At 39.3% G+C, this 23771-nt stretch overlaps 1 protein-coding gene across 12 annotated transcripts in view; it reads left to right on the top strand.

Annotated features, from left to right (window-relative positions):
- LOC133500420 (intermembrane lipid transfer protein VPS13B-like) overlaps window positions 1–23771 on the top strand; it is a 506059-nt gene that overhangs the window by 62681 nt on the left and 419607 nt on the right. For all 12 annotated transcript variants that reach the window (XR_009794884.1, XR_009794885.1, XM_061819054.1 and 9 more), the window contains exons 9-13: window positions 7954–8049; window positions 8808–8930; window positions 12136–12273; window positions 16398–16485; window positions 19223–19408. Coding sequence is in view for 10 of the 12 variants with exons in the window: in XM_061819054.1 (XP_061675038.1) it covers window positions 7954–8049; window positions 8808–8930; window positions 12136–12273; window positions 16398–16485; window positions 19223–19408 (631 nt within the window). In the remaining 2 variants the exon portion in view is untranslated. The remainder of the gene's footprint in view (window positions 1–7953; window positions 8050–8807; window positions 8931–12135; window positions 12274–16397; window positions 16486–19222; window positions 19409–23771) is intronic.

Raw genomic sequence — 23771 nt, 5'->3', positions numbered from 1 at the left:
CAACCTTTTCCTTGGTCTTCCTCGTGCTCTTTTGCCTGGCAGCACCATCCTCAGCACCCTTCTGCCAATATACTCACTCCCTCGCCTCTAAACATGTCCAAACCATCGAAGTCTGGTCTCTCTAACCTTGTCTCCAAAACATCCAACTTTGGTTGTCCTTCAAATGAGCTCATTTCATTCCTCCACTACTCTTTCCCATAACTTCATTGTGTGGCTCATCATCTTTATTCCTCTATAGTTTCCACAGCTCTGAACATCGCCTTTGTTCTTAAAATTGGGGAACAGCACACTTTCCTCCTTTCTTCTGGTATCTTCTCTCCTGCTAGTATTCTATTGGACAAATAGGTCAAAACCTTCACTGTCACCTCTTCAAATTGCTTCCATACTTCCACCGGTATGTCATCAGGACCAACTGCCTTTCCATTTTTCGTCCTTTGTAGTGCCTTTCTAACTTCCCCCTTAATAATAATTGCCACTTCTTGATCCTTCACACTTGCCTCTTGTACTCTTCCTTCTCTCCCATTTTCTTCATTCATTAACTTCTCAAAGTACTCTTTCCATCTACTTGGTACACAACTGGGACCAGTCAACATATTTCCATCGTTATACTTGATCACCTTTCGTTGCTGCACATCCTTCCCATCTATATCCCTCTGTCTGGCCAACTTGTAGAGCTCCTTTTCTCCTTCTTTCGTATCAAACATGGAGTACATGTCGTCATATGCCTCTTGTTTAGCCTTTGCCACCTCTACCTTTGCCCGACAACGCATCTCAATGTATTCCTTTCGCCTCTCCTCAGTCCTCTCCTTGTCCCACTTCTTCTTCACTCATCTCTTATCTTGGATGACTACTTGTATTTTGGGGTTCCACCACCAAGTCTCCTTCTCTCCTTTCCTACCAGAAGGAACCCCAAGTACTCTCCTGCCCGCCTTCGCGAGTACCTTGGAAGTAGTATTCCGGTTTTCTGGGAGCTCTTCCTGTCCATCTAGAGACTGTCTTACCTCTTTCAGAAAGGCCATACAACATTCTTCCTTTCTCAACTTCCACCACCTGATTCTCTGCTCTACCTTTGTCTTCTTAATCGCTCTACCCGCTACCAGAGTCATTCTACACACCACCATCCTATGGTGTCGAGCTACACTCTCCTCCACCACTCACTACCTTACAATCACTAACCACCTTCAGATTACATCGTCTGCACAAAATGTAATCCAGTTGTGTGCTTTTACCTCTGCTCTTCTAGGTCACTGTATTTTCCCGTCTCTTCTGGAGACTTATCTGCTTATAATTGTTTACCATTGTTTATTTCCGCTTTATAACAACATATATACTCACAGCACCCTTATAAAACAATACAATTTGTGTTGAATAAATACATCAAATTAATACTGAACGCAATTGAGTTTGGTGTGGCCCTCGACAGTGGTTCATTTCTAACATTGTCCATCCTGATCTATTGAAAGAATATTGTGTGTGTGTGAGAGAGATAGAAAGAGAGACACCCATCATTTTGTAGCTTGTTTTCCAAAAACTATACAAATCCGTATGAAATGATAATGTTATTTGTGAGTGGACCAGTTTTCCATTATTTATTTTTGTTTGTTTCGTCAGTAGGCATGGTGGATGACTGACTGGCACATCCACGTCACAGTTCTGAGGACTGTGGTTTGAGTCCTGGTCCCGCCTGTGTGGACTTTGCATATTCTCCCCATGTCTGGCTAAAATTTCTACAGATATTTTGGTTTTCTCCCACATCCCCAAAAACATGTGGGGTTTGTTAATTGAATACTCTAAAATTGCCCATAGATCTGAATGTCCAAATAGTTTTGTTTATATTTGTTCTGTGTTTAGCTGGCGACCATTTCAGGGTATATCCCGCCTCTCTACCGAAGATAGTTGGTATAGGCTTCAACATGCCTGTGACCCTAGTGAGGATAAGACGAGCGGAAGATGAACAAATGAATGAATGAGTGTTTTGTTAGTAAGTACTGGTAATTATTATACACATTTAAAATCACTGGCAGGGGAGGATCAGTTATTCTAAGAAATTTGCCATTTGTGGTAGGACTCTATCCCTGTCCTTCACGAATTGTAGGGGTCTACGCTACCTCACAAAAGTGAGCACCGCCATCACAGCTTGATAAATATTTTATTCTATTTTCATGGGAAAACACAGAAAATACAACACATTCATAAAAAGTATTTACTGTCTTCACAAAGCCATTAATGTGTAAGATGCTGGAAGCAAAAGTGAGTATATTCCCATGTGAAAATATCCAAATCGGGCTTATAGAGTTATTATTTTTTAGTCTTCTTATCTTACCCAAACTGTGTCAGAGCTTTGTTGTGCATCATCTTTGGAAGAGCCTTCCAACTGGGAAAACACCATATCAGATTAAGTTGATACAGTCTGCAACATGTGGTCTGGACACTGACAGACTGACCCCTCACTTCTTCAACATTTGCAGCAATGCTAGCAGCACTTTACAGTGTACAACACATATACAGTATTTTCCAAAGATAACCTCTCTATACACTGAACATGGTCAGGCCAGTTCTGAGTGAAAACAATGTGCTCCAGCACAGTTTCACTGTGTTGTTAATCTTCTTTTTAATCTAGGCGATAGGTCACTAACTAGCAGGCTCTGGTCCAGTTCTGGGCGTAGACGCTGTCGCAAACAGACCCAAACCTAAAGCCAAAAATGCAGGATTTTTATCTAAACGTGATGAGGTCCTTCTATTATAAGTGGTACTCCAATTGTTGGCTTTATAGGAGTGGTTTAGTGGATGACAAAATGTACAAACCAATTACTTGTGAGTTAAAGCAAAGCAATTTGTATGGGGCATTTCATACACAAGGCTGACGAGACTACATCATGCATGGTCGAGTGCTACCAATGGAAAAGCCAGTTTTTAGCCATTTAAATGCTTTATTTTTTTTTTCATTTTAATCTAAAAAGAAAAATCCAAAAATCACAATGTATTTTTTTTTAACGATTTGTGTGACACAGCTGCAAATAATTATTTGAACACCTGTCAATCAGCTAGGATTCTGACCCTCAAAGATCTGTTAGTCCACCTTTGTAAAGTCCACCTCCACTCCATGTATTGTCCTGAATCAGATGCACCTGTGTGAGGTCGTTAGCGCCATAAAGACAACTGTCAATCCCATACAATCAGTAAGACTCAAACTTGTAACATGGCCAAGACCAAAGAGCTGTCCAAAGACACCAGAGACAAAATTGTACAACTCCACAAGGCTGTAAAGGGGTACGGAAAAATTGCCAAGCAGCTTCGTGAAAAAAGGTCCACTTTTGGACCAATCATTAGAAAATGGAATAAGATAAACATGATGGTCAATCTCAGTCGGAGTGGAGCCCCATGCAAGATATTACCTTGTGGGGTCTCACTGATCCTGAGAATGGTGAGGAATCACTCAGGACTACACGACAGAACTTGGTCAATGACCTGAAAAGATGTATGACCACCGTTTCCAAGGTGACTTTTGGTAATACACTCAGATGTCATGGTTAGACATCATGCATGGCACGGAAGGTTCCCCTGCTTAAATCAGCACGTCAAAGGTCCGTCTTAAATTTGCCAGTGACCATTTGGATGATCCAGAGGAGAAATGGGAGAAGGTTTTGTGGTCAGATGAGACCTAAATGGATCTTTTTGGTCATAAATGATGAATTCCATCCCAAGAACACCATTCCTAATGTGAAGCATGGGGGTGGTAGCATCGTGCTTTGGGGGAGTTTTTCTCCACATGCGACAAAACAACTGCACTGTATTAAGGAGAGGATGACCCCGGCCATGTATTTTGAGATTTTGGGGAACAACCTAGTATTGAAGATGGGTCGTTGCTGTGTCTTTCAACATAACAATGATCCGAAGCACACAGCCAGGAAAACCAAGGAGTGGCTCCGTGAGAAGCATATCAAAGTTCTGGCGCGGCCTCTCCAGTCTCCAGACCTCAACCCAATAGAAAATATTTGGAGGGAGCTGAAACTCCGTGTTTCTCAGTGACAGCCCCGAAACCTGTCTGATCTAGAGAAGATCTGTGTGGAGAAGTGGGCCCAAATCCCTCCTGCAGTGTGACCAAAACTGGTGAACAACTACAGGAAACGTTTGACCTAACGTTGATTTTCTCAGGTGTTCAAATACTCATTTGCAGCCATTATCACACAAATAAATTGTTAAAAAAATCAAACATTGTGATTTCTGGATTTTTCTTTTTAGATTATCTCTCTCACAGTGGACATGCACCTATGATGAAAATTTTAGGCCCCGCCATGATGTCTAAGTGGAAGAACTTACAATATAGCAGGGCCTTCAAATACTTATTTTCTTCACTGTATGTACTATAGTTACAATTTATGTGTTTATGATAGGGTGGCATGGTGGCACAGCTGGAAAGCATTGGCCTCACAGTTCTGAGGATTATATATTGATATATTGAGTTTTTCCCTTTTGAATAAATCAGCAATTGTTTTTTTCCCCTAAATATGGTCTATATAACATAATGGAAAAATTTAACTGGGTGTGAATACTTTTTGTACCCACTGTAAATCCTCTGCCCTTTTAGCACATCTCTGTTGTCTCGCGCATTCCTTCTGTGCACCCAACCCTAATGTGTGTGGTCATTTTGCATTTAAGTCTTGAAAATATATTGGTCCTCAGGAAGCTTTCCTTCTCTTTGTCTGTGTGTGGTGCAGGCAAGGGAAGGGAACCTGCTAACCAGTGTCATGGGTCCAGGTAATGTTTAAACATTGTCTTCATTCGGTGAAATGATGACTGTTCAGAAACATCACAATGTTTAAACCTGCCAGTTTAGTCAAAATTGTTAGAAATCATCTATGTACAGGGTCTCATATCACATGCTTTTCTTGTTTTTCTTTTAATCATCCATCAATTACTTATCGAGAATAATTGCTGACAGCTGAAAAGGCATTCACATTGCTTTCCTTTTAATACCTATTTCGCTCAAGCGAATGGTTGAAAATTCCATCCATCCATCCATTCCATCCATCCATCCATCCATCCATCCATCCATCCATCCATCCATCCATCCATCCATCCATCAATTTTCTTAGCCGTGTATCCTCACAAGGGTCGCGGGAGTGCTAGAGCCAATCCCAGCTGTCATTGTACACACTGAACTGCTTGCCAGCCAATAGCACGGCACACAGATGCAAACAGCTGCACTAACAATCAGACCTAGGGGCAGTTTAGAGTGTCCAATTAATGTTGCTTGTTTTTGGGATGTGGGAAGAGTGCCCGAAAAAAACCCACGCAGGAACAGGGAGAACATGCAAACTCCACACAGGCGTAGCCGGGATTGAACCTGGGTCCTCAGAACTGTGAGACCAATTCTTTACAGCTGCCCCACTGTGCCGCCTGGTTGAATATTATATTCCTAAAATCCTGTTTGAAATATATGGGCTCGAAAGCACAGGATTTACTTTAATTTCTGACTCCATAGACTGTTTTCAAACACGTGACTACATCTGTGGCACCTGGACATGTTGAATGGGTTCATTCTACTGACGCCGTTCACTATTGCTTTTGCATACAGACCGGAGTTACACAAATGTTCGTACGGCTGTTAAAAGTGACGCATGATGGCTAAAACGACTTTGGAAAGTTATCGGGGCTCATTAGATGTTGTTTCAAGAAACCGTTACGACAAGAAGTGTGCTTTGATCGACAATATCGACCCATATGCCTTGGAGAAACACAAATGGAGCACATAAATGTGGGCGTCGGTAACCTATACAGACATCGTCAACTGTCTCCTCTTCTCAACAAGCGCTTATATCATGGACCAACTAAAGAATTACAATTGTCTGGAGGCCTACAACCAATTCATCAATGGCTGGGTTCGTGATGCAATGGTATCCATTGTAAACAACCTGTGTCTCCACACTTCTCAGGTTACTGTACTGCACAATACAATTTAAACATGTATCGCGTGATTCCAGTCAGCGTTGTGTTAAATTATGTTGATTATACCAACAAAAGAGTTGTAGATTATTATCTTCGTTTTTGTTACCGAGTGGGGGAGAGAGGGAGGTTCGACCGGGACAAGTCCCAAGTGGAGGCCGCACCTCTTTCTCCACTTCCATGGTTACGTTTTTAACTCAACTCATGAAACAGCTAGCGGTGCGGTAACTGGTTTTTGCAAACGTTTGATAAGAAAACAAAAAATACAGATTTTGGAGACATGCATTGCATTCACACACGAGTATTATGTAGGCCCTTGGCCCGAAAGAATACTTCTCTTTCACAAAACCTAGTTATTGCTAAGTAGGTGTGAAATTCTAAAAGGTATCCAATACTTGCCAAGAATAAAATGCTACGAGCAAACTCTGACATAAGGGAATGACTTGGCTGCTAGATTGGTTTTGCTAATATGAGACAGCCACAGTTGTCGCCGTTTGTTTGATAACTGCTCCGTTTTATCGCACTGGTGCTTGATCACAGCTGGCAGTCGAAAGAAAGACTTTTTACAAGGCCCACTTTCGTTTGAGCAACTGATAACACAGCAGTGCATCCCCATTCTTACGCCTTTTTGAAATGATTCCTGCTTGGATACAGTTTATTTACTCGAATTCACCAAACCAAAATGGTGACCGCGTTCTAAACCTGAAGGTGTGTGACGTCAGTCAAAAACAGTCTATACTGTAAAGTTTTGTTTTGTTGGAAAAATTAAGTGGTGTTGGCAACTGGATGGATGTTTAGACCTTTATATGCATTTTCTCTTACTAATGAACAATAAGTTCAGCAATTTAGTCGAAAATTGAAGCCCTATAAAATGAACTTTTAAAATGACTCAAAATACCATGGAAGTGCAGTAGAAGGGTGGTTGTGTGACCTTTCATTGCATATACAGTGTCTTGCTTGTTTTAATTAATCACTCACTAAGTTGTATATTCTTGATATTTTATGAATGCTTCTTCACTCATTCTCTTGTCAGAGAGTAAAACATATTTTCATTCATGTTTTAAGTAACCTCCTTCGTTAATATTGCAGTTAGGAATTTGCAGGTTATTCCTCACATGTGATTGAAAATGGGAGTGGAAGGCAGTGACGTAAAGAGAATCAGCTCCATCAATAGGGATAATAAGTCACAGCTGCTTCTTGTTCTGCACCTGCTTCCTGTGCTAAACTTGAATGGGTTTAGGCCTGCATAGTCCTACTCTACACCCACAGTTGTTACACCAGCTAAACTCTAAGCATCACTGACTTCTTGTTGCAGCCAGCGAGCTTTGACCAGATGCTCTCTTGGGCTCTTTCTTTGTTTAAACTTCACTCAGAGGGTTAAAGGTTTTGCAGAACAATCCCCATTTTACATCAACCTTGGAATTTTTCAACCCGTAGTAGTGTTCTGATTGTTATTCCCCAAACAGAATATCAGGACCGCCCAGAAAACTCGATAGGATTTGGTACAATATGACTTGATGAAAGTATTTGTCTTAAGTCAAAACTTGGTAAAGGAAATGACCAAAAGGATCATTTGGTTTTAAATAACATTTTGTTGGGCTTCATTGGCCTTCAGACTTAGATGGCATAGTTTATTTTTTTATAATCACATGTAATTTTCAGGAGTCAATATGACGTTGTACTCTCTTAGATAGATTATCTAATACATTTTAAATTAGACCACAACATTCAAATTACTAGATTTGAATTTTTTAAATGACATCTAACATTAAAGCAGAGTAATTTGGATTATTGGTTATCAACCTCTTTTGTTTATTCTTAAATTACAAAATGCTAAGAACAATGAAACTTGCAAGTATGGGGTTCTATATTCTTTGACTGCATTGTCACTTTTATGAAATCAGTATTCAGTTTATCATTATTTTAGTTTGTTCTTGATAGTATAGTCAACCCTTCTTAGTTAGAGAAACATGACCGTTTGAAAATGGACTCTCTCCATTGTGTCAGCTTACAGAATCCCAGGCAGAAAGCAGCTACTACAGTCCTCAGAAGGTTAAGTCAAGAGATGTCTTGGGCCTGGAGCAAGAGGGAATCAGTATTGAGGTAAAAATAAATTATTATTTGTTTATATATTAATCTATTGATATGTTAAATTAAAAATCATCTTTATTGATATTGAAATTACAACCCCATAAATACATACATACCTACTGATTGTGTTACTGTATTACTGTATTTTCTTCCCTTTTAAGCCTCTAGTGTTTTATTTTAAATTATTCATATTTATTTTGGAATTCTCCCATCTCTCGTTGTATATACTGTATAAAGCCTCCCTGGTCATTTCTTGCCAGTTGTTAATAGAGTGAAGTCTATGCCTGATAATTTCTGCACATCTCCCTTGGGGTTGACATTTTTTTCTGTGATTACCCGGTTTGAATAGAATTGTTTTCATTAAGCTTTCTACCAGATGTAACAATTCTTCAATATTTCCAAAGACAATTTTTGTAATTATTATGCTTTTTTTGGGGGGTTGGGGTGGGGTGGGGACTGAGTAGTCTGAACCCAAAACAAAATCCCAAGCAATTCAGAAAACTAGGCCTCCTAATTATGTCTAGTAAGACGGTAAATTCAGTGTATACTGTGCTTACTATAATTTTCTGTTAGGTTATCATAAGGAATATTTTATTTTAATTTTAGTCATGACTTTTCTCTCTTAATAGCATTCTTGTTTCCTTAAAAAAAAAAAAAGTCAGGTAGTTTTCATTTTGTGTTAAGTTCCAGGTTTAATGAGTTGTTTCAAGATGTTATGAAAAGGTGAATGCGTTGGTCAAACCTTTTTCATGTTTTTATTTTATTTTTAGGTGCTTATGAAAGGAGAGCCCTTCTTTGACTGTCAGATTGGCTTTGTGGGCTGCCGGGCTCTCTGTCTGAAAGGCATCATGGGAGTACGGGATTTTGAAGACAACATGAACCGACCTGAAGAGGTACGACAACCTTCAAAACCACAAATGAGGACCAATAAGATTTGGTGTGGAAAAATAAGTAAACTTGGTTGATATATTGTGCATCCAAGAGAAAGGTAGTAAGGCTAGAAGTGTAGGAGCAGGGTTTAAATTATTTTACTTTGGAGTAGATGGGAAGAGAAATGGAATAGGGGTAGTTTTAAGAAGCTGGTTAAGAATGTCTTGGAGGTGAAAAGAATATCAGATTGAGTGATGAGGTTGAAATCAAGGATGTTTATATATAATGTGATTAGCGGCTATGCCCCACAGGTAGGATGTGACCAAGAGATGAAAGAGAATTTCTGGAAGGAACTAGATGAAGTAGTTCTGAGCATCCCAGACAGAGAGAGAGTTGTGATTGGTTCAGATTTCAATGGACATGTTGGAGAAGGAAACAGGGGCGATGAAGAAATGATGGGTAAGTATAGCATCCAGGAAAGGAACATTGAAGGACACATGGTGGTGGACTTTAATAAAAAGGATAGAAATGCCTGTAGTGAACATTTTCTTCCAGAAAAGGCAGGAACATAGAGTGACCTACAAGAGCGGAGGTAGAAGCACGCAGTTGGATTTTTTGTGTGCAGACGGTATAATATGAAGGTTACTGACTGTAAGGTAGTGGTAGGGGAGAGTGTAGCTCGACAGCATAGGATGGTGTATGTAGGGTGACTCTGGTGGCAGGTCAGAAGATTAAGAAGAAAAAGGTAGAGCAGAGAACCATGATGGATATGAGAAGCTTCCAGAAGACTGGACTACGACAGCCAAAGTGATCAGAGAGACAGGCAGGAGAGTACTTGGTGTGTCTACTGGTAGGAAAGGGGAGAAGGAGACTTGGTGGTGGAACACCAAAATACAGGAAGTCATACAAGGAAAGAGGTTAGCGCAGAAAAAGTGGGACACTGAAAGGACTGAGGAGAGCCGAAAGTAATACATTGAGATGCCACGTAGGGCAAAGGTAGAGGTGGCCAAGGCTAAACAAGAGGCATATGACGACATGTACACTAGGTTGGACACGGAAGTGGGAGAAAAGGAACTCTCCAGGTTGGCCAGGCAGAGGGATAGAGATGGGAAGGATATACAGCAGGTAAGGGTGATTAAGGATAGAGATGGAAATGTGTTGACTGGTGCCAGTAGTGTGCTAAATAGATGGAAAGAATACTTTGAGAAGTTGATGCATAAAGGAAATGAGAAGGAAGAGTGGAAGAGGCAAGTGTGAAGGACCAGAAAGTGGCAATGATTAGCAAGGGGGAAGTTCGAAAGGCACAACAAAAGTATGAAAAATGTAAAGGCAGTTGGTCCTGATGACATATCTGTGGAGGTATGGAAGCAATTTGGGGAGAGATTGTGGAATTTTTGACCAATTTATTCAACAGAATACTCGCGGGTGAGAAGATGCCTGAAGAATGGAGGAAAAGTATGCTAGTTCCCATTTTTAAGAATAAAGGTATGAACTATAGAGGAATAAAGTTGATGAGCCGCAGAATGAAGTTCTGGAAAAGAGTAGTGGAGGCTAGACTCAGGACAGAAGTAAATATCTGCGAGCAACTGTATGGTTTCATGCCTAGAAAGAGTACCACAGATGCATTATTTGCCTTGATGATGCTAGTGGAAAAGTAAAGAGGTGGTCAGTAGGCGTTGCTACATTGTGTCTTTGTGGATCAAGAAAAAGCCGATGACAGAGTACCAAGAGAGGAACTGTGGTACTACATACGCAAGTCTGGTGTGGCGGAGAAATATGTTAAAATAGTACAGGACATGTTTGAGGGTAGCAGAACAGCGGTGAGGTGTGCCGAAGGCATAACAGAAGAATTTAAGTTGGAGGTGGAATTGCATCAGGGATCAGCTCTGAGCCCCTTCCTGTTCCCCAAAGGAGGAACTGTGGTTTTGTTTGTGGAAATCTGGAGTGGCAGAGAAGTATGTTAGAATCGTATATGTAGTATAGTACTGGGTGGTGCATTTGGAATTATTGTCACGCTGAAAGACGCAGCCATGTTTCATCTTCAAAGCTCTTGTTAATGGAAGGAATTTTTCTGTCAAAATGGCATGACACATGGCCTCATTAATTTTTTTTTTTTTTTTTTTTACACGGCTCCGTTGTCCTGATCTCTTTGCAGAAAAACACCACAAAGCATGTTTCCACCTCCATGCTTCACAGTAGATTTGGTGTTCTTTTGATGTAACTCAGGATTCTTTCTCTTCCAGAAACAATCAATTGTTTTTCCCCTCAAAAATATTTTGGATTAATCTGACCACATGACAGTCTCACAATTGTCTTCTGATTGTCCAAATGCTCTCTCACAAATTTCAGACAGGCTTAGGCATGTACCGACTTTAGCAGGGGGACACATCTGCCAATGCGCAATTTTAGTCCCTGGCAGGGAACTAGACTACTGATCGTAGCCTTCGTTAGTTTAATTGTTCTGGGATTTTTCTTCACTAATCTTGTGTTCATTTTGACCCCATGAGATGAGATCTCATCAGGTTTCCCAGATTGATGGAGATTACCAGTAATTTTGTATGTCTTCCATTTTCTAATAATTGCTCCCACACTTGATTTCTTCACACCGAGGTTCTTACTTAATGGCGATTCAGTCTTCCCAGCCTAATGCAGCTTTACAATTTTGTTTCTGGTGTCTTTTTATAATTCTTTGGTCTTGTCCATAGTGGAATTTGGAGTATGAATGTTTGAGGTTGTGGACAGGTGTGTTTTATACTGATAACTTCAAACAGGTATCATTAATACAGGTAACGCTTGGAGCACAGAGGAGCCTCTTCAGATGTTTATGGTCTGTGATGTAAAAAGATGTGAAAATTTGATGGTTTTCCACCCTAATTCTCCAAAAATCGGACAATGTAAAAACATTTTCCCTTCATTTTTTTCTCTCATAAGTAAAGTATACTTACGATGAAAATTACAGGCCTCTCGTCTTTTTAAGTGAGAGAATTTACACAATTGGTGGCTGACTAAATACTTTTTTGCTCCACTGCAAACCGTTCTGATTAAAGAATGAAGCTGAGATTTTTTTTTCTCCGCTCCAATGTATGGCTTTTTAAGTTGTTAAACATTTATCTATTGACCCTAATAGAGTCCATACTTCCATGAAATTTTTTTTTCTTACATTGCCCTTGTATGTTCTCCAATGACACGCTTTGTTTGTTAAATCATTTTGTCTTTGTGGTCCTTCAGGATGCAGTGTTCTTCAGCTGTGGTGACAGCCTAAGCAGCAAAGGAATGACCTACCTTACCAACTCTCTGTTTGACTACCGCAGTCCAGAGAACAATGGTGTCAGGGCTGAGTTCATCTTGGATTCTGTAACTCACAAGGTCTTTATACTTTAAAGCTCCACTGACATGAAATGCATGATTTTTAGTATGGTTTTAATTAAAAAAGGCAGCCGGAATGGACCCATCCGTTTTTTCTCGACAAAATATCATTTTGATGTATGTGGCTTTTTGTAATTCCCGCCATGAAAATCCTCTCGAGAGATTTGTTTTGGAGAAGAAGCAGGAAGTGATGTTATCAGCAGGAGCACACTAAGGCGCCCTCGTGTGTTTATTCTAGTTTTACCTGCTGGAAGGTAGCTGGAAGGTGTTAACCAAAATGCCGGTTTGTTGTATTGCTGGATATTGTTCGAACACTCGGGAGGATGGATTTACTCTTCATATGTTTCCAAAAGCCCCGGTTCGTCGGGAAAAATGGATTGCACAGGTGCAAAGGATGAGAGCTTTGTGAGTTCCAAATGACAGGTAGGTGTGTCTAGAGCTACAAAAAAAAAAAATAATAGTTGGGGCGGCGGGAACATAATCCTCTAACAAAGTAACAAAAGATCTGTGTACATAAGTCAGGGGTGCTAAATGTGTCGATGTGTGCGTCGGCGCCACGTCCACCGATCACGGCTTTGGCGCTGCGTCCGCCGATCACGGCTTCGGCCGGGGTGGCACAATGCGGCAATAAACAATCTCGGCGATGGTGGTGCACTCAACTGCGGGCGACGACATCATAGTAAAGCAGCCTGGCCGGCCTGTCGCACCCGGGCCGCGGCGTTGTCGTCGCTTGCAGCTGAGTACGCTACATACTGTCATACTGTCGGGGAGTCTGTTAGTTAGAAGTACTCCGCATATCATCTAAATCTGGCTCAAAACGATAGAGTATTATTGTCCTGGTCACTTCACTTGATTGTGAGATGTTCTCTTCTTCGAAAAAAGCTTCCGTTTCAGAAGGGGCGTTGGAAAAATTCGAAAATCTCTGTTGTTCCTCTCCCATAGCAGGTGTGACTACATGTTTTCAATGGCAAGGGTCCCAGTGTGACATCTGCTGATGATGTTGCAGCCAATATGGCTACCATTTCGATGTCGAGTGAGACTTCCGCAACTTTGGGCATGGATGACACGCTCTCCGCTCACGTCTATTTTTTTCATATAGACATTGAAGTGAATGTTTGTAGGTATGTGTTTATAGGTATGTCACTTGCGCTTTAAGTACTTGTAGTAACTTTTTTCATTCCATTTAATTCCTACTTCTAGTGTTGAAAATACTTGACCCGTTCATTACACTTCACACTTGCTCATCAGCCAAGCAGTCCTCCGAAAGTACACATTTTAACCCGGTCTTCATCAATTCACAAGACTCACTGCTGATTTATAAACATGTTTTGTCTCCAAAGTAGCATTTTGTCACAAAGCATTAAAACCATTTATGGGAAGGGTGGCAGTTTTTTTCCCCTATTGAGATAAAAGTCTCCTAACAGGCCACAATCAAGGAAATACTTCTTTTTTGTTTAACGCATAAAACAAAGGGCAAAAAAGATGTACCCTCTCGCAGGCAGCATCCCAAAACTGGGACGGGAATGTTATCAGTTCTGTGAAGTGGTACATACTAGAGATATGTTTATTAATTCTTATTCTAGAATGACACTTACGTATTAATAGTACTGATGGATTAGCATTTTGAAGACAAACTTGGTTACATACTGACCTTTGTCCCTTTCGTCTCTTGGAAAACGCTCCGTGTGTACTTGAGGCAGCCATGTTGGGTCAGGAAGGAAAGGGAAATAACGCCATGCAAACTTTGACCGATAAGTTATCCTCTCCTGATACCAAATTCTGGCTTCAGATTAAAACACTTAAATATTTTGATATGCTGAAGGATATAATGCGTGAAAATCATGATGTCCCAAAAATGGGATGCTGCCCATGAATGGGTTTTAAGCGTGGAGAAAAAAAACTGTCAAATTATGCGTCAGTGATCCCAAAACGATCTTAATGATCAAAGAAATAGCACAGTCATTTGAGAATGCTCCACTTTTTATTCAGCATCTAGCCATAATAGTGTTTAGCCTGGGCTAGTGATACACCGTAATTACATGTATATCTTTTTTTAATGACGCAGTGACAGCTGTTAACTATATTCACTCATCCTAAGTGGACCTAAATATGTATTTATAGTTTATAAACATGTATTTGTGTAGCATTTCCTCTCAACCAATCAATAAGACAAAAATTAATTGTTTTTTTAAACTATGAAATCCACACTTCTAATTTAAGCCACCGAGATGCTTGCGCCAGTGTAGGAATTTTCTTCCTGTTGAACTAGTAACTATCACCAAAGACTGTCTGACACTTCATCCACTGTCACAACTTGAGTCTTGACTTTGTTCACAAGTGCCCATGACCATCAGTGAAGCATTTGTTTGTATATCCATTTATCCATCTATTCAGGCTCAAAAGTCAAAGAGTCAAAGGTTTTTGTGTTAATTCATTAGCAGTTTTGAAATCAGCTTTGATCCAAAAGCATGGCCGGCTGTTCGAGTACCCCTTATAAATATTACTCATTAACCTGCTTTTCTGATAAGACTCCATTGAAATCTCTGTTTGGAGATCGGGATATTTAGTTTGGGATTAAGTATGTGCACGTATGTACTATGCGTATGAATTCTATGTATGACTTGTTTCATACACTCATTTTGTTAGTTGAATGAGTAAAACAAATATATTTTATACCACTTGGAGCATTTACCTTTCTTTTTACATATGGGGAACAGGGGTGTATCTGTTAAAAAAAATACAATGGCTTTCATATCTTGGCTTTGTGGTGAGGAATTTTGGTTCAGTTTGGTATATATTAATTCTCAAGAAAATCAGTCTTTGTTTTGCATTCTGTACATTATTTTTCTAAATCAAAAATATATATTTGTTTTTCTCACCCTGCCAGTGGTGTTTAGTGACAGGAAGAAAGAACTAAACTAAACTAACACAGAATAAATCATGGCTCCTTGCAAATATATGAATTTTGTGTTCAACTATACAAGCCCAGATTTCACACTGAGTAGGTACTGTACATTTGTGACTAAATTGAGACATCATTAATTCCGTATTCATACTTTTCATTACCGTGTGATTTTTCTAATTTCAAACATAGTAGACACCTTGACTCAAGAAAGGTTGGAAAATATTCATTCATTCATTTTCATTAGTGATTATCCTCACTTGTGTCACGGGTGTGCTGGATTCTATCACAGCTGATACTAGGCGAGAGCCGAGGTACACCCTCGCCAGTCAATCGCAAGGCACATATAAACAACCTTTCACACTCACATTCACACCTCCGGGCAATTTAGAGTCAACCTACCAAAACGTGTTTTGTGTGGAAACTGAGTAAACCTTGAGTAAATCCATGCAGGCCCAAGGAGAACATGCAGATTCAACATGCAAACTCCACAGCGGCGAGGCCAGATTTGAACCTGGGCCCTCAGAACCCATAAGTCCTCCACCATGCTGCCAAGTTGGAAAGCACTGATTATTACTGTTCTAGATAAAAGCTAAAGTTCTTTAACATCCTTATATGATGCACACTAACTGATGTTTGTACAAACATAATGATTGCCAGTGAGTTGTAAGTTCTCCAATGCAAGATCTCTTGTGCATGAAATCAGTGACTTAGAAGTCTGTCTTATGGAACAGAGCTGTTCCATTGGAGAGATGCAGAGTGGGTACACCGATTTGGTGATCATCTGGAATGTTATGCAAGTTTTGAAAGGCACATGAAGCAAGTATCTAGTGCTGGTTTCCAGTTTTTTTTGAGGTCTTGGCAGGGGTACCGAATGTTCATAGAACTGCAAAAACAAGCAAGGAAATTGCATACAAAAAGTGCACCAAAGTGGAGGAGGAGAGGAGAAGTTAGAAATTAGGGCTCAGCTGTTTTAAACTTTTATTTGCAATTGTAGCAGAGTGCCAAAACCCATCAGATTTTTCTGGTTCATTGTGTACTTGCTAGTGAATGTGTCTAAAAATGTAATGGTCAACCCATATTTTTTTTTTCATTTTAATCATAGATTTTTAATCCCTTTTTGTCATATCCAAGGTGACCCCAGTCATTGCCACTCTTCAAGGCTATAAGTTTGTTTGCCCCCTCCCCGCCATGTTTATCTAACTCTACTTTTGTTTGACAGGAGACCTACACAGCGATAGCAGGCATGCAACGCTTTGGTGCTTTCTACTTGGATTACCTCTACACAATGGAGAGCAGCAGCAGCAAAGGTATTGTCTTAACTCGTTCCTCCTCATAGAGCTTGTTTGCTAACCTTGCCACCTCTTTTCTCTTTTTCTTGATCCTTGTCATGTTCTCTTTTGCTCTGGCTTGCCCTGCCTTTCTTCCTATCAGTGTTGTGCTTTCTATTGCATTCTGTTTCTTCATCCTTCTTTTTCTCGCTTTCATTTTTCTCCATCAAACAACCCCCCTGGAGATTTGAATAAAGAGATTGTCTTATTTGAGTTGCAGCCACCTGGTCCTTGACCCTTCTTGTCCTCTCTCTCACCTCCAACTTACCTGGAGGGCAACTGTCAAAAGTGTTTAATCTGCTGACACATTTGATTTTCATTCTTTCCACTGCAGTTTGCAGAGGCTTATTGTGCGCGATTCAATACCTTCATAATAAACTATCCAGTTTCTGGAGAATTGTATTTGTTTTCTTTTGTTTTTTTGGTAAAAATTCAGTTTAATGAAGTTGAATTACAAGTCATAGCAATGTACTGTACAGCAATTTTATCTCTGTGGAAAAAAATTTACTGAATTAATCCATTATCTTCAATTAATTATGAACCTTTTTTTATCAAATCTAATCAGTTTGGTCAGAAAGCAATATTATATATCATTGCAAATGTAGCAAAATTTGTTCTATTTCATTGCTGTTTGAGCAAATATATTAATGATAAAGTTTTAAAAGGACCATTGATACTTTTTTCACTGTATTTTACAGTAGGAATAGTGTCAGTACTCCTGTGGGATGACTACTGTGGTTACCTTGTCATACAATACTTCTCTTCTGTCAGTATTTTCATCCTTCCTGCACACGGATGAGATCCAATGTCATCCATACAAATTGGTCTCTATTGCCACAAGACTAACAAAGTCTGAGTCAACTGAAACACTTACCCACTCAGGTCACACTTACCACTGACTTCAAATTAAAGGGAACTTTCTTTTTAATGTTTAGGAATGGAGACACCCTTTAAATTGTTTAAGTCCTTACTATAGTCTGCCTTGCATCATGTCACACTGACCATTCAACTGTAGCCATATGTTGATATCAAGACTAATCCTTCCCATTGAAAGCTAACTGAAGAAAGGAAAAGGAAGTGGCATTGCCAGTTGCTGTTTTTTAATCTCTAAAATTTCTTATCGGTCGTGGAATCATTTTTCTTAGAAAGTAGTTTCTACTTACTTTGTCTTGTTAAACTAAAACAATGCTCTGTGTGTTGGTGGAACTTAAAGCAAGTTGTGACCTTCTGTCCTTCCACTCCCTGTGTCTTTCATTCATCCACCCCCTTCTTTTATTTTTAATTTGTCTACTTTTATTGCTGCGGAGTGCAGTCTTTAAAGTGAACCTCTGGAACAGAGGCCTGCTAAGGCCGGAGGGACAGCTGTGTGAGGATAGTGTACATTTGGTATACTCATTCAAGAGTTTAATGCTGTGTGAGCTGATTCCTTTGGGGTGTTTCAAATTCTTGAGTAAAACCACTCAGCAGTTATAATTTCTTAATTTTGCAGCAAATTTTGCCAAAGTATAATTTCTTAATTTTGCAGCAAATTTTGCCAAAGTAAAGTCTTTTTTTTTTTTTAAACTTAAATCATGTTTTATTCCATTGATGAATATTGGAAAAACCTTATCTCATGTGACCTTAATGTAGGCTGTGCAGAAGACCTACTCCGCAGTTCGATTCCTTTAGATTTGTTTATGTAGGCGGAATTAATTTACCATTAAATAGTTTGAGTGCTTGGCAGTATGCCAAAAGTCAAACTTTGGTATGTACCTTTGTGTTGAGATCACAGTTCAATAAACATTTAATACAGCAAAGGAACAATATGTATTTTGTGTTAATAGGGACAGATTTAATGACGCTTAAAATGACTTTTTTTTTTCCTTTTTAGGAGAGTTCAAAATCAATCATTTGTCCTCATTATAGGAAATGAATGATGCAGACAAGTCCAACAGTAACATTTTGAACAGTCTGAATCATTCTATGAAAAATAGCAATAAGAGCATTCACATATTCTTTGCTTTTACTCCAGCTGCAGTGCCCAGAAAAGGGTGTTGAAATGCTGCTGTAAGGTGAATAAATTTGCACAGCTCTGCCACTTTATTTTTTTGTGCTGCACTTTATATCCAAGCTATGTCATTTCAAATGATTGACTAAGTTCAGCCAAAACCATACCACTACCCATAATAGCTGCTACCAAATGCTGAGTTGCACTTTGTTTACAGACTAGACCCATGTATTTATCGATAATCATTTTTATGACTTTTTCCTAAGCAAAGGACAGTAATTGTTTGGTCTATGACACAGTGGATCTGCTGCCAGGAAATATTATTTTCTATCTCTCTAAAAATAACTTCATTTAAATAACTCATGCATTCAATGCTTTTCTAAACTTTTGTTATTATTATTATCATTATTCTTATTATTATTGTTACTTTTTTTTGCTAAAGGTGTTTTTTTTTTGTTCTAGTTGAGGTGAATTTGAAAAAAATAAAAAATGTGTACCATGCTTTTGTGCCCTGGATAAAATCTGAGATAAGATATGGCCCGTGGGCCTTTCAAATTAGCACATCTCCAGATTTCAGGCATTGATTTTTTTTTCTTTACACTGTACCACAGTCACACGTTCAGTGAACTTCTTGAAATTGCTTCATGCAAATTGGTAGCATAGGCTTTGCCAAATGTGCCAATAAACCTTGAATTATTTAGTGTATTTAATACTTATTTCTCTTGGTAGATTCTCAGGACTTCTCCGTGTTGGATGCGGAAGAGGTCATCCGTACAAGTCAAGAAGCATCCATCAAGAGACTTGTGGTTGGACCTTTAGACATCAAGTTGCACAGTGGTGCAGTCCATCGTATACTGAAAATGGTCATCTGTGCTATGGACCACGAATATGAGCCTTATTGCAAATCACAGCAAGGTGAGATATCCCTATCAACACTTTCATTTTTGTTTTTCTGGAGTTGCAAAGCACCCTCGACAGTTCGTAGCAAAGAAGATCATTTCGCTCCTTGCATTGAAATTATACAGTACTATCTCTCCTCCATTCTATCAGAAACTACACAAACTTGAACTTTATAATATCTTCATTATGTTATTTCCTTGCGCAACACATCTTTCACCAGTGTAGTTGTACATGAAAGTAGAGACCTTTTGGAAAATAAGGGAGGTTGAGCCAAAAACCTCAATAATAATCAGCTCTGCAATTCTTTTGAATTCATCCCTGGCAGTTGTGAAAGAATGTGCATTTTGTGTGTAATATCTAACTCTGTACTTCTCATAACAGTGAAATAATAACATTCTGTAATTGGTAATACAGAAATGTATCATTACTGAATCTTAGGCCCAATGCCATATACTGTTAGTGTATTCTCTCTTTTCTTCATACAGTGTCTCTCTCTGATCTCAGTGATGTAAGCGCATGCTCTCATTTCCTTAGGTAATTCCTTAGTCTTAATAATTAATATTGAGTATAGACTTTCCACGTTACTTCATGTCACTTCTTATTATACAGTGAAGAAAACAAGTATTTGAACACCCTGCTAAATTGCAAGTTCTCCTACTTAGAAATCATGGAGGGGTCTGAAATTTTCATCATAGGTGCATGTCCACTGTGGGAGAGATAATCTAAAAAGAAAACTCCAGAAATCACAATGTATGATTTTTTTTTTTTTAAAGATTTATTTGTGTGATACAGCAAAGTATTTGAACACCTGTCTATCTGCTAGAATTTTGACCCTCAAATACCTGTTAATCTGCCTTTAAAAGTCCACCTCCACTCCATGTATTATCATGAATCAGATGCACCTGTGTTTGGTTTTTAGCTGCATAAAACATCTGTCCACCCCATACAATCAGTAAGACTTAAACTTATAACATGGCCAAGACCAAAGAGCTGTCCAAAGACACCAGAGACAAAATTGTACAACTCCACACGGCTGGAAAGGGCTACGGAGAATTGGCAAGCAGCTTGGTGAAAAAATGTCCACTGTTGGAGCAATACACTAAGACGTCATGGTTTGAAATCATGCATGGTACGGAAGGTTCCCCTGCTTAAACCGGCACGTCAAGACCCGTCTTAAGTTTGCCAGTGACCATTTGAATGATAGAGGAGTCATGGGAGAAAGTTGTGTGGTCAGGTGAGACCAAAATAGAACGTTTTGGTCATAATTCCACTAACCGTGTTTGGAGGAAGATGAATGATGAGTTCCACCCCAAGAATAGCATCCCTACTGTAAAGCATGAGGGTGGTAGCATCATGCTTTGGGGGCGTTTTTCTGAATATGGGACAGGGTGACTGCACTGTATGAAGGAGAGGATGACCGTGGCCATGTATTGTGAGATTTTGGCGAACACCTATGATGAAAATTTCAGACCACTCCATGACTTCTAAATGGGAGAACTTGTAATATAGCAGGGTGTTCAAATACTTATTTTCTACACTGTATTCTACACCATTCTCCATGGAACGCTAAATGATAGATAAACACAAATGTAAACACGAATACGCAGTTTTTTTTCTTTATCTCCTGTTGACAGTTGGACTTGAGCAAATGTTTTATAACTGTAGACTCTGAAAATATAAAGCGCTTCACTTTTTCCTTGCAATTGTTACATTTTTACAAACAGCACCCTATAATGACGTTAAAGGTTTTAAAAAAAAGTCTGTCCGTCCCATGCATCCATCCATCCAAACCAGCCAATCTCTCTATCATTCTCGCTCTATATAGTGTATACATTACCACAGGTATGCAAGTATATCCACCATTTGCTGAATGAATTAGTTGTACCTTTGTGCGCAATTAATTCATTAATTTGAATATGATGACAAATATTGGCACATACATCTTTGTGCGGTTTCACGCTTCTATCCAGCACCACTGGAGCTCCATCAAGATGGCTGAGGAGTGTCAGTGCATAGTCATTTCTAGATGTCTCCAGGGATGTTCAATCGGATTCAAGTATGGACTCTGGCTTGGTCAGTCAAGGATATTTCACCCACTTGGCTCTGTGCTTAGAGCTGTTGCTCTGCTGAAAGATCAATCATCATCACAATCTGAGATCAAGAGTGCTCTGGAGAAAGTTTTCTTCTAGGATGTCAAGTACATTGCAGGATTTTTTTTTTCTACAGTCTTGATTTCTCTCACAGTTTGTCCCAGAGAAAACCTTTTGAACACCATGATGCTCCCAGCATAAGTCCAGGTGATGACCGGTGCCTGCTTCCATCAAAACATCTTCCATTTCCCATTCATGACAAAGATTTCAGTCATTGTCTCATAAGACAACATAGTTTTGTGTCTCATTGAGAGTCCTTTACGTCCCTTTGGGCAACCTCTCGGTAGCCTACCATATGCTTTTTGCTGTGACTTCTGTTTGGCCACATTACCACATTGGCAAGATTGGTTTATTGCTTCAGAGATGATTGTCTTTTGGGATATTATTTCCTCTTTCCACAGAGGAGTGCCACAACTCTGACCAAGTAAACAGCATCTTGGTCACCTCCCTGAATAAGGCCCTTCTTCTCCCGATCACTCAATTTAGATGGGCAGCGTGTTTTAGGAATAATCCTGCCTGTCATCAATTTATGGATAATTGAAGGGGCCACTGTGCTCATTAGAACATTAAAGTAGCTGAAAATCTTTCTTACTATCTCCACATTTGCTTGACATCATTTAGAGCAAATAAGCAGAGGTGGGTAGAGTTGTGAAATATTGCACTCAAAAGTACTGTTACTTTAAAATAATATGACTCAAGTAAAAGTTAAAAGTAATGAACCAAATATTTACTTGAGTGAGAGTAAGAATGTACTCTGAAAGAAATAACTCAAGTAAAAATTAAGTTGAGTAACTTCTGATTTAAAAAAAAAAATAATAATAAATCTGAGCAAAAGTAAAGTATAGTATATGGGCATCAACACACACCATGTCAAATTTTGACTGTGCAAAGACCAAGACCACATTCTTTGGGGGCCTACAGAAACAATGTTTGCTTTAGTCACTTAAATGAATTCATGAAGATGCTTTTTTTGCTGGCCTAATAGAGTGATTCTGTGTGTGTATGCATGTGAGACACCATAGGTTAGGGCTAATGTTGCCATATCCACGCCTAAAACAACAGTAGAAACATCTGTAACTTACCACAAGGTGTTTTCCGAAGTTAGAAGTGGGCTGAAATATCTAAGTCTGGGCAGTCACAATTTTAGAGCTCACGAGAAGGTTGTGGTTTTTGAGACTATGAACGAAACACACTCACGTGGAGCTGTCACCCCCCCCAAAAAAAAACGAAAAAAAAAACAGATTGACTCATGAATGACATATGCTTTGTCATGCGACTGCCTTGTGTTATCCGATTGAACTGGAGTCAAATGACATTAGTAATTATGTTGGACAAGGCAACAGGTGCCCTTTGCAAAAGTTGAAGATGACGTCTATAATAGATGCGTACATGCAAACATGGATAAATCAAAGTTGCAACTGGCATTTTCATCATTGTAGTGGAGTAAAAGTCTTGCTTATTGTTCACATGAATAATCAAGTACAAGTAAAAAGTATGCTGCATTTAAAGTACCCTGACAAGTATGTTTACCAAAAATGTTTCCTGACCAAATCGCATTACTAACCACCTTGTTTTTCACCCATTAGGAAGATATTTTTTTCTTCTGAATATTGTTATATTGTTTGTATATGTTACCATGGAGTGTGTGTATAAATATTCCTTATTTGAAGGTAAATCCCCCTGTCATTTAATGGTAATTCTAGCCAGCCCAATATTGAGTGTTCCCAATGAATGTTATTTTGCAATTTCTTGGATTAAAATGTATTGTATGTATAAATCTTTGTTGTGTGTTTAGTTTTCAGTAAACTGCACTTGGGGCTATGGGTTGCTGCCACAAATATATATGTGAGAAACCCTGCAGTTAGAATAGGGTGGATTGCTCTCTCTAGGTCTGCCCAAAGTGAAGATAAAGTTTTTTTGGGTGTTGTTCTCATGTGAGGGAAGAATGGAGAGGGAGATTGATAGCCAGATCAGTGCAGCGTCTTCTGTGACGTGGACTCTATTAGTCTGTTGTGGTGGAGAAGGAGCAAAGCAAAGGTGCAAGAGAAGATGAAACTCTCAATTTCCCAGTTAATCTCCATTCTTACCCTCACCTACTTCCCATTGCTCATGACCGTACAAACAAGATTGCAGCTACAATCTGCCAAAATGACTTGCTTCTGCAGTGTCATGTCTCTACCTTAGAGTGAGAAAAGCTCGGTCATCCTGGAGGGGCTCAGAGTCGCTGT

Source organism: Syngnathoides biaculeatus, chromosome 5, assembly GCF_019802595.1.
Source record: "Syngnathoides biaculeatus isolate LvHL_M chromosome 5, ASM1980259v1, whole genome shotgun sequence".
NCBI classification, from domain to species: Eukaryota; Metazoa; Chordata; class Actinopteri; order Syngnathiformes; family Syngnathidae; genus Syngnathoides; species Syngnathoides biaculeatus.
Note: the sequence above shows the minus strand (reverse complement) of the source record. Positions and strands in the feature narration are given on the sequence as shown.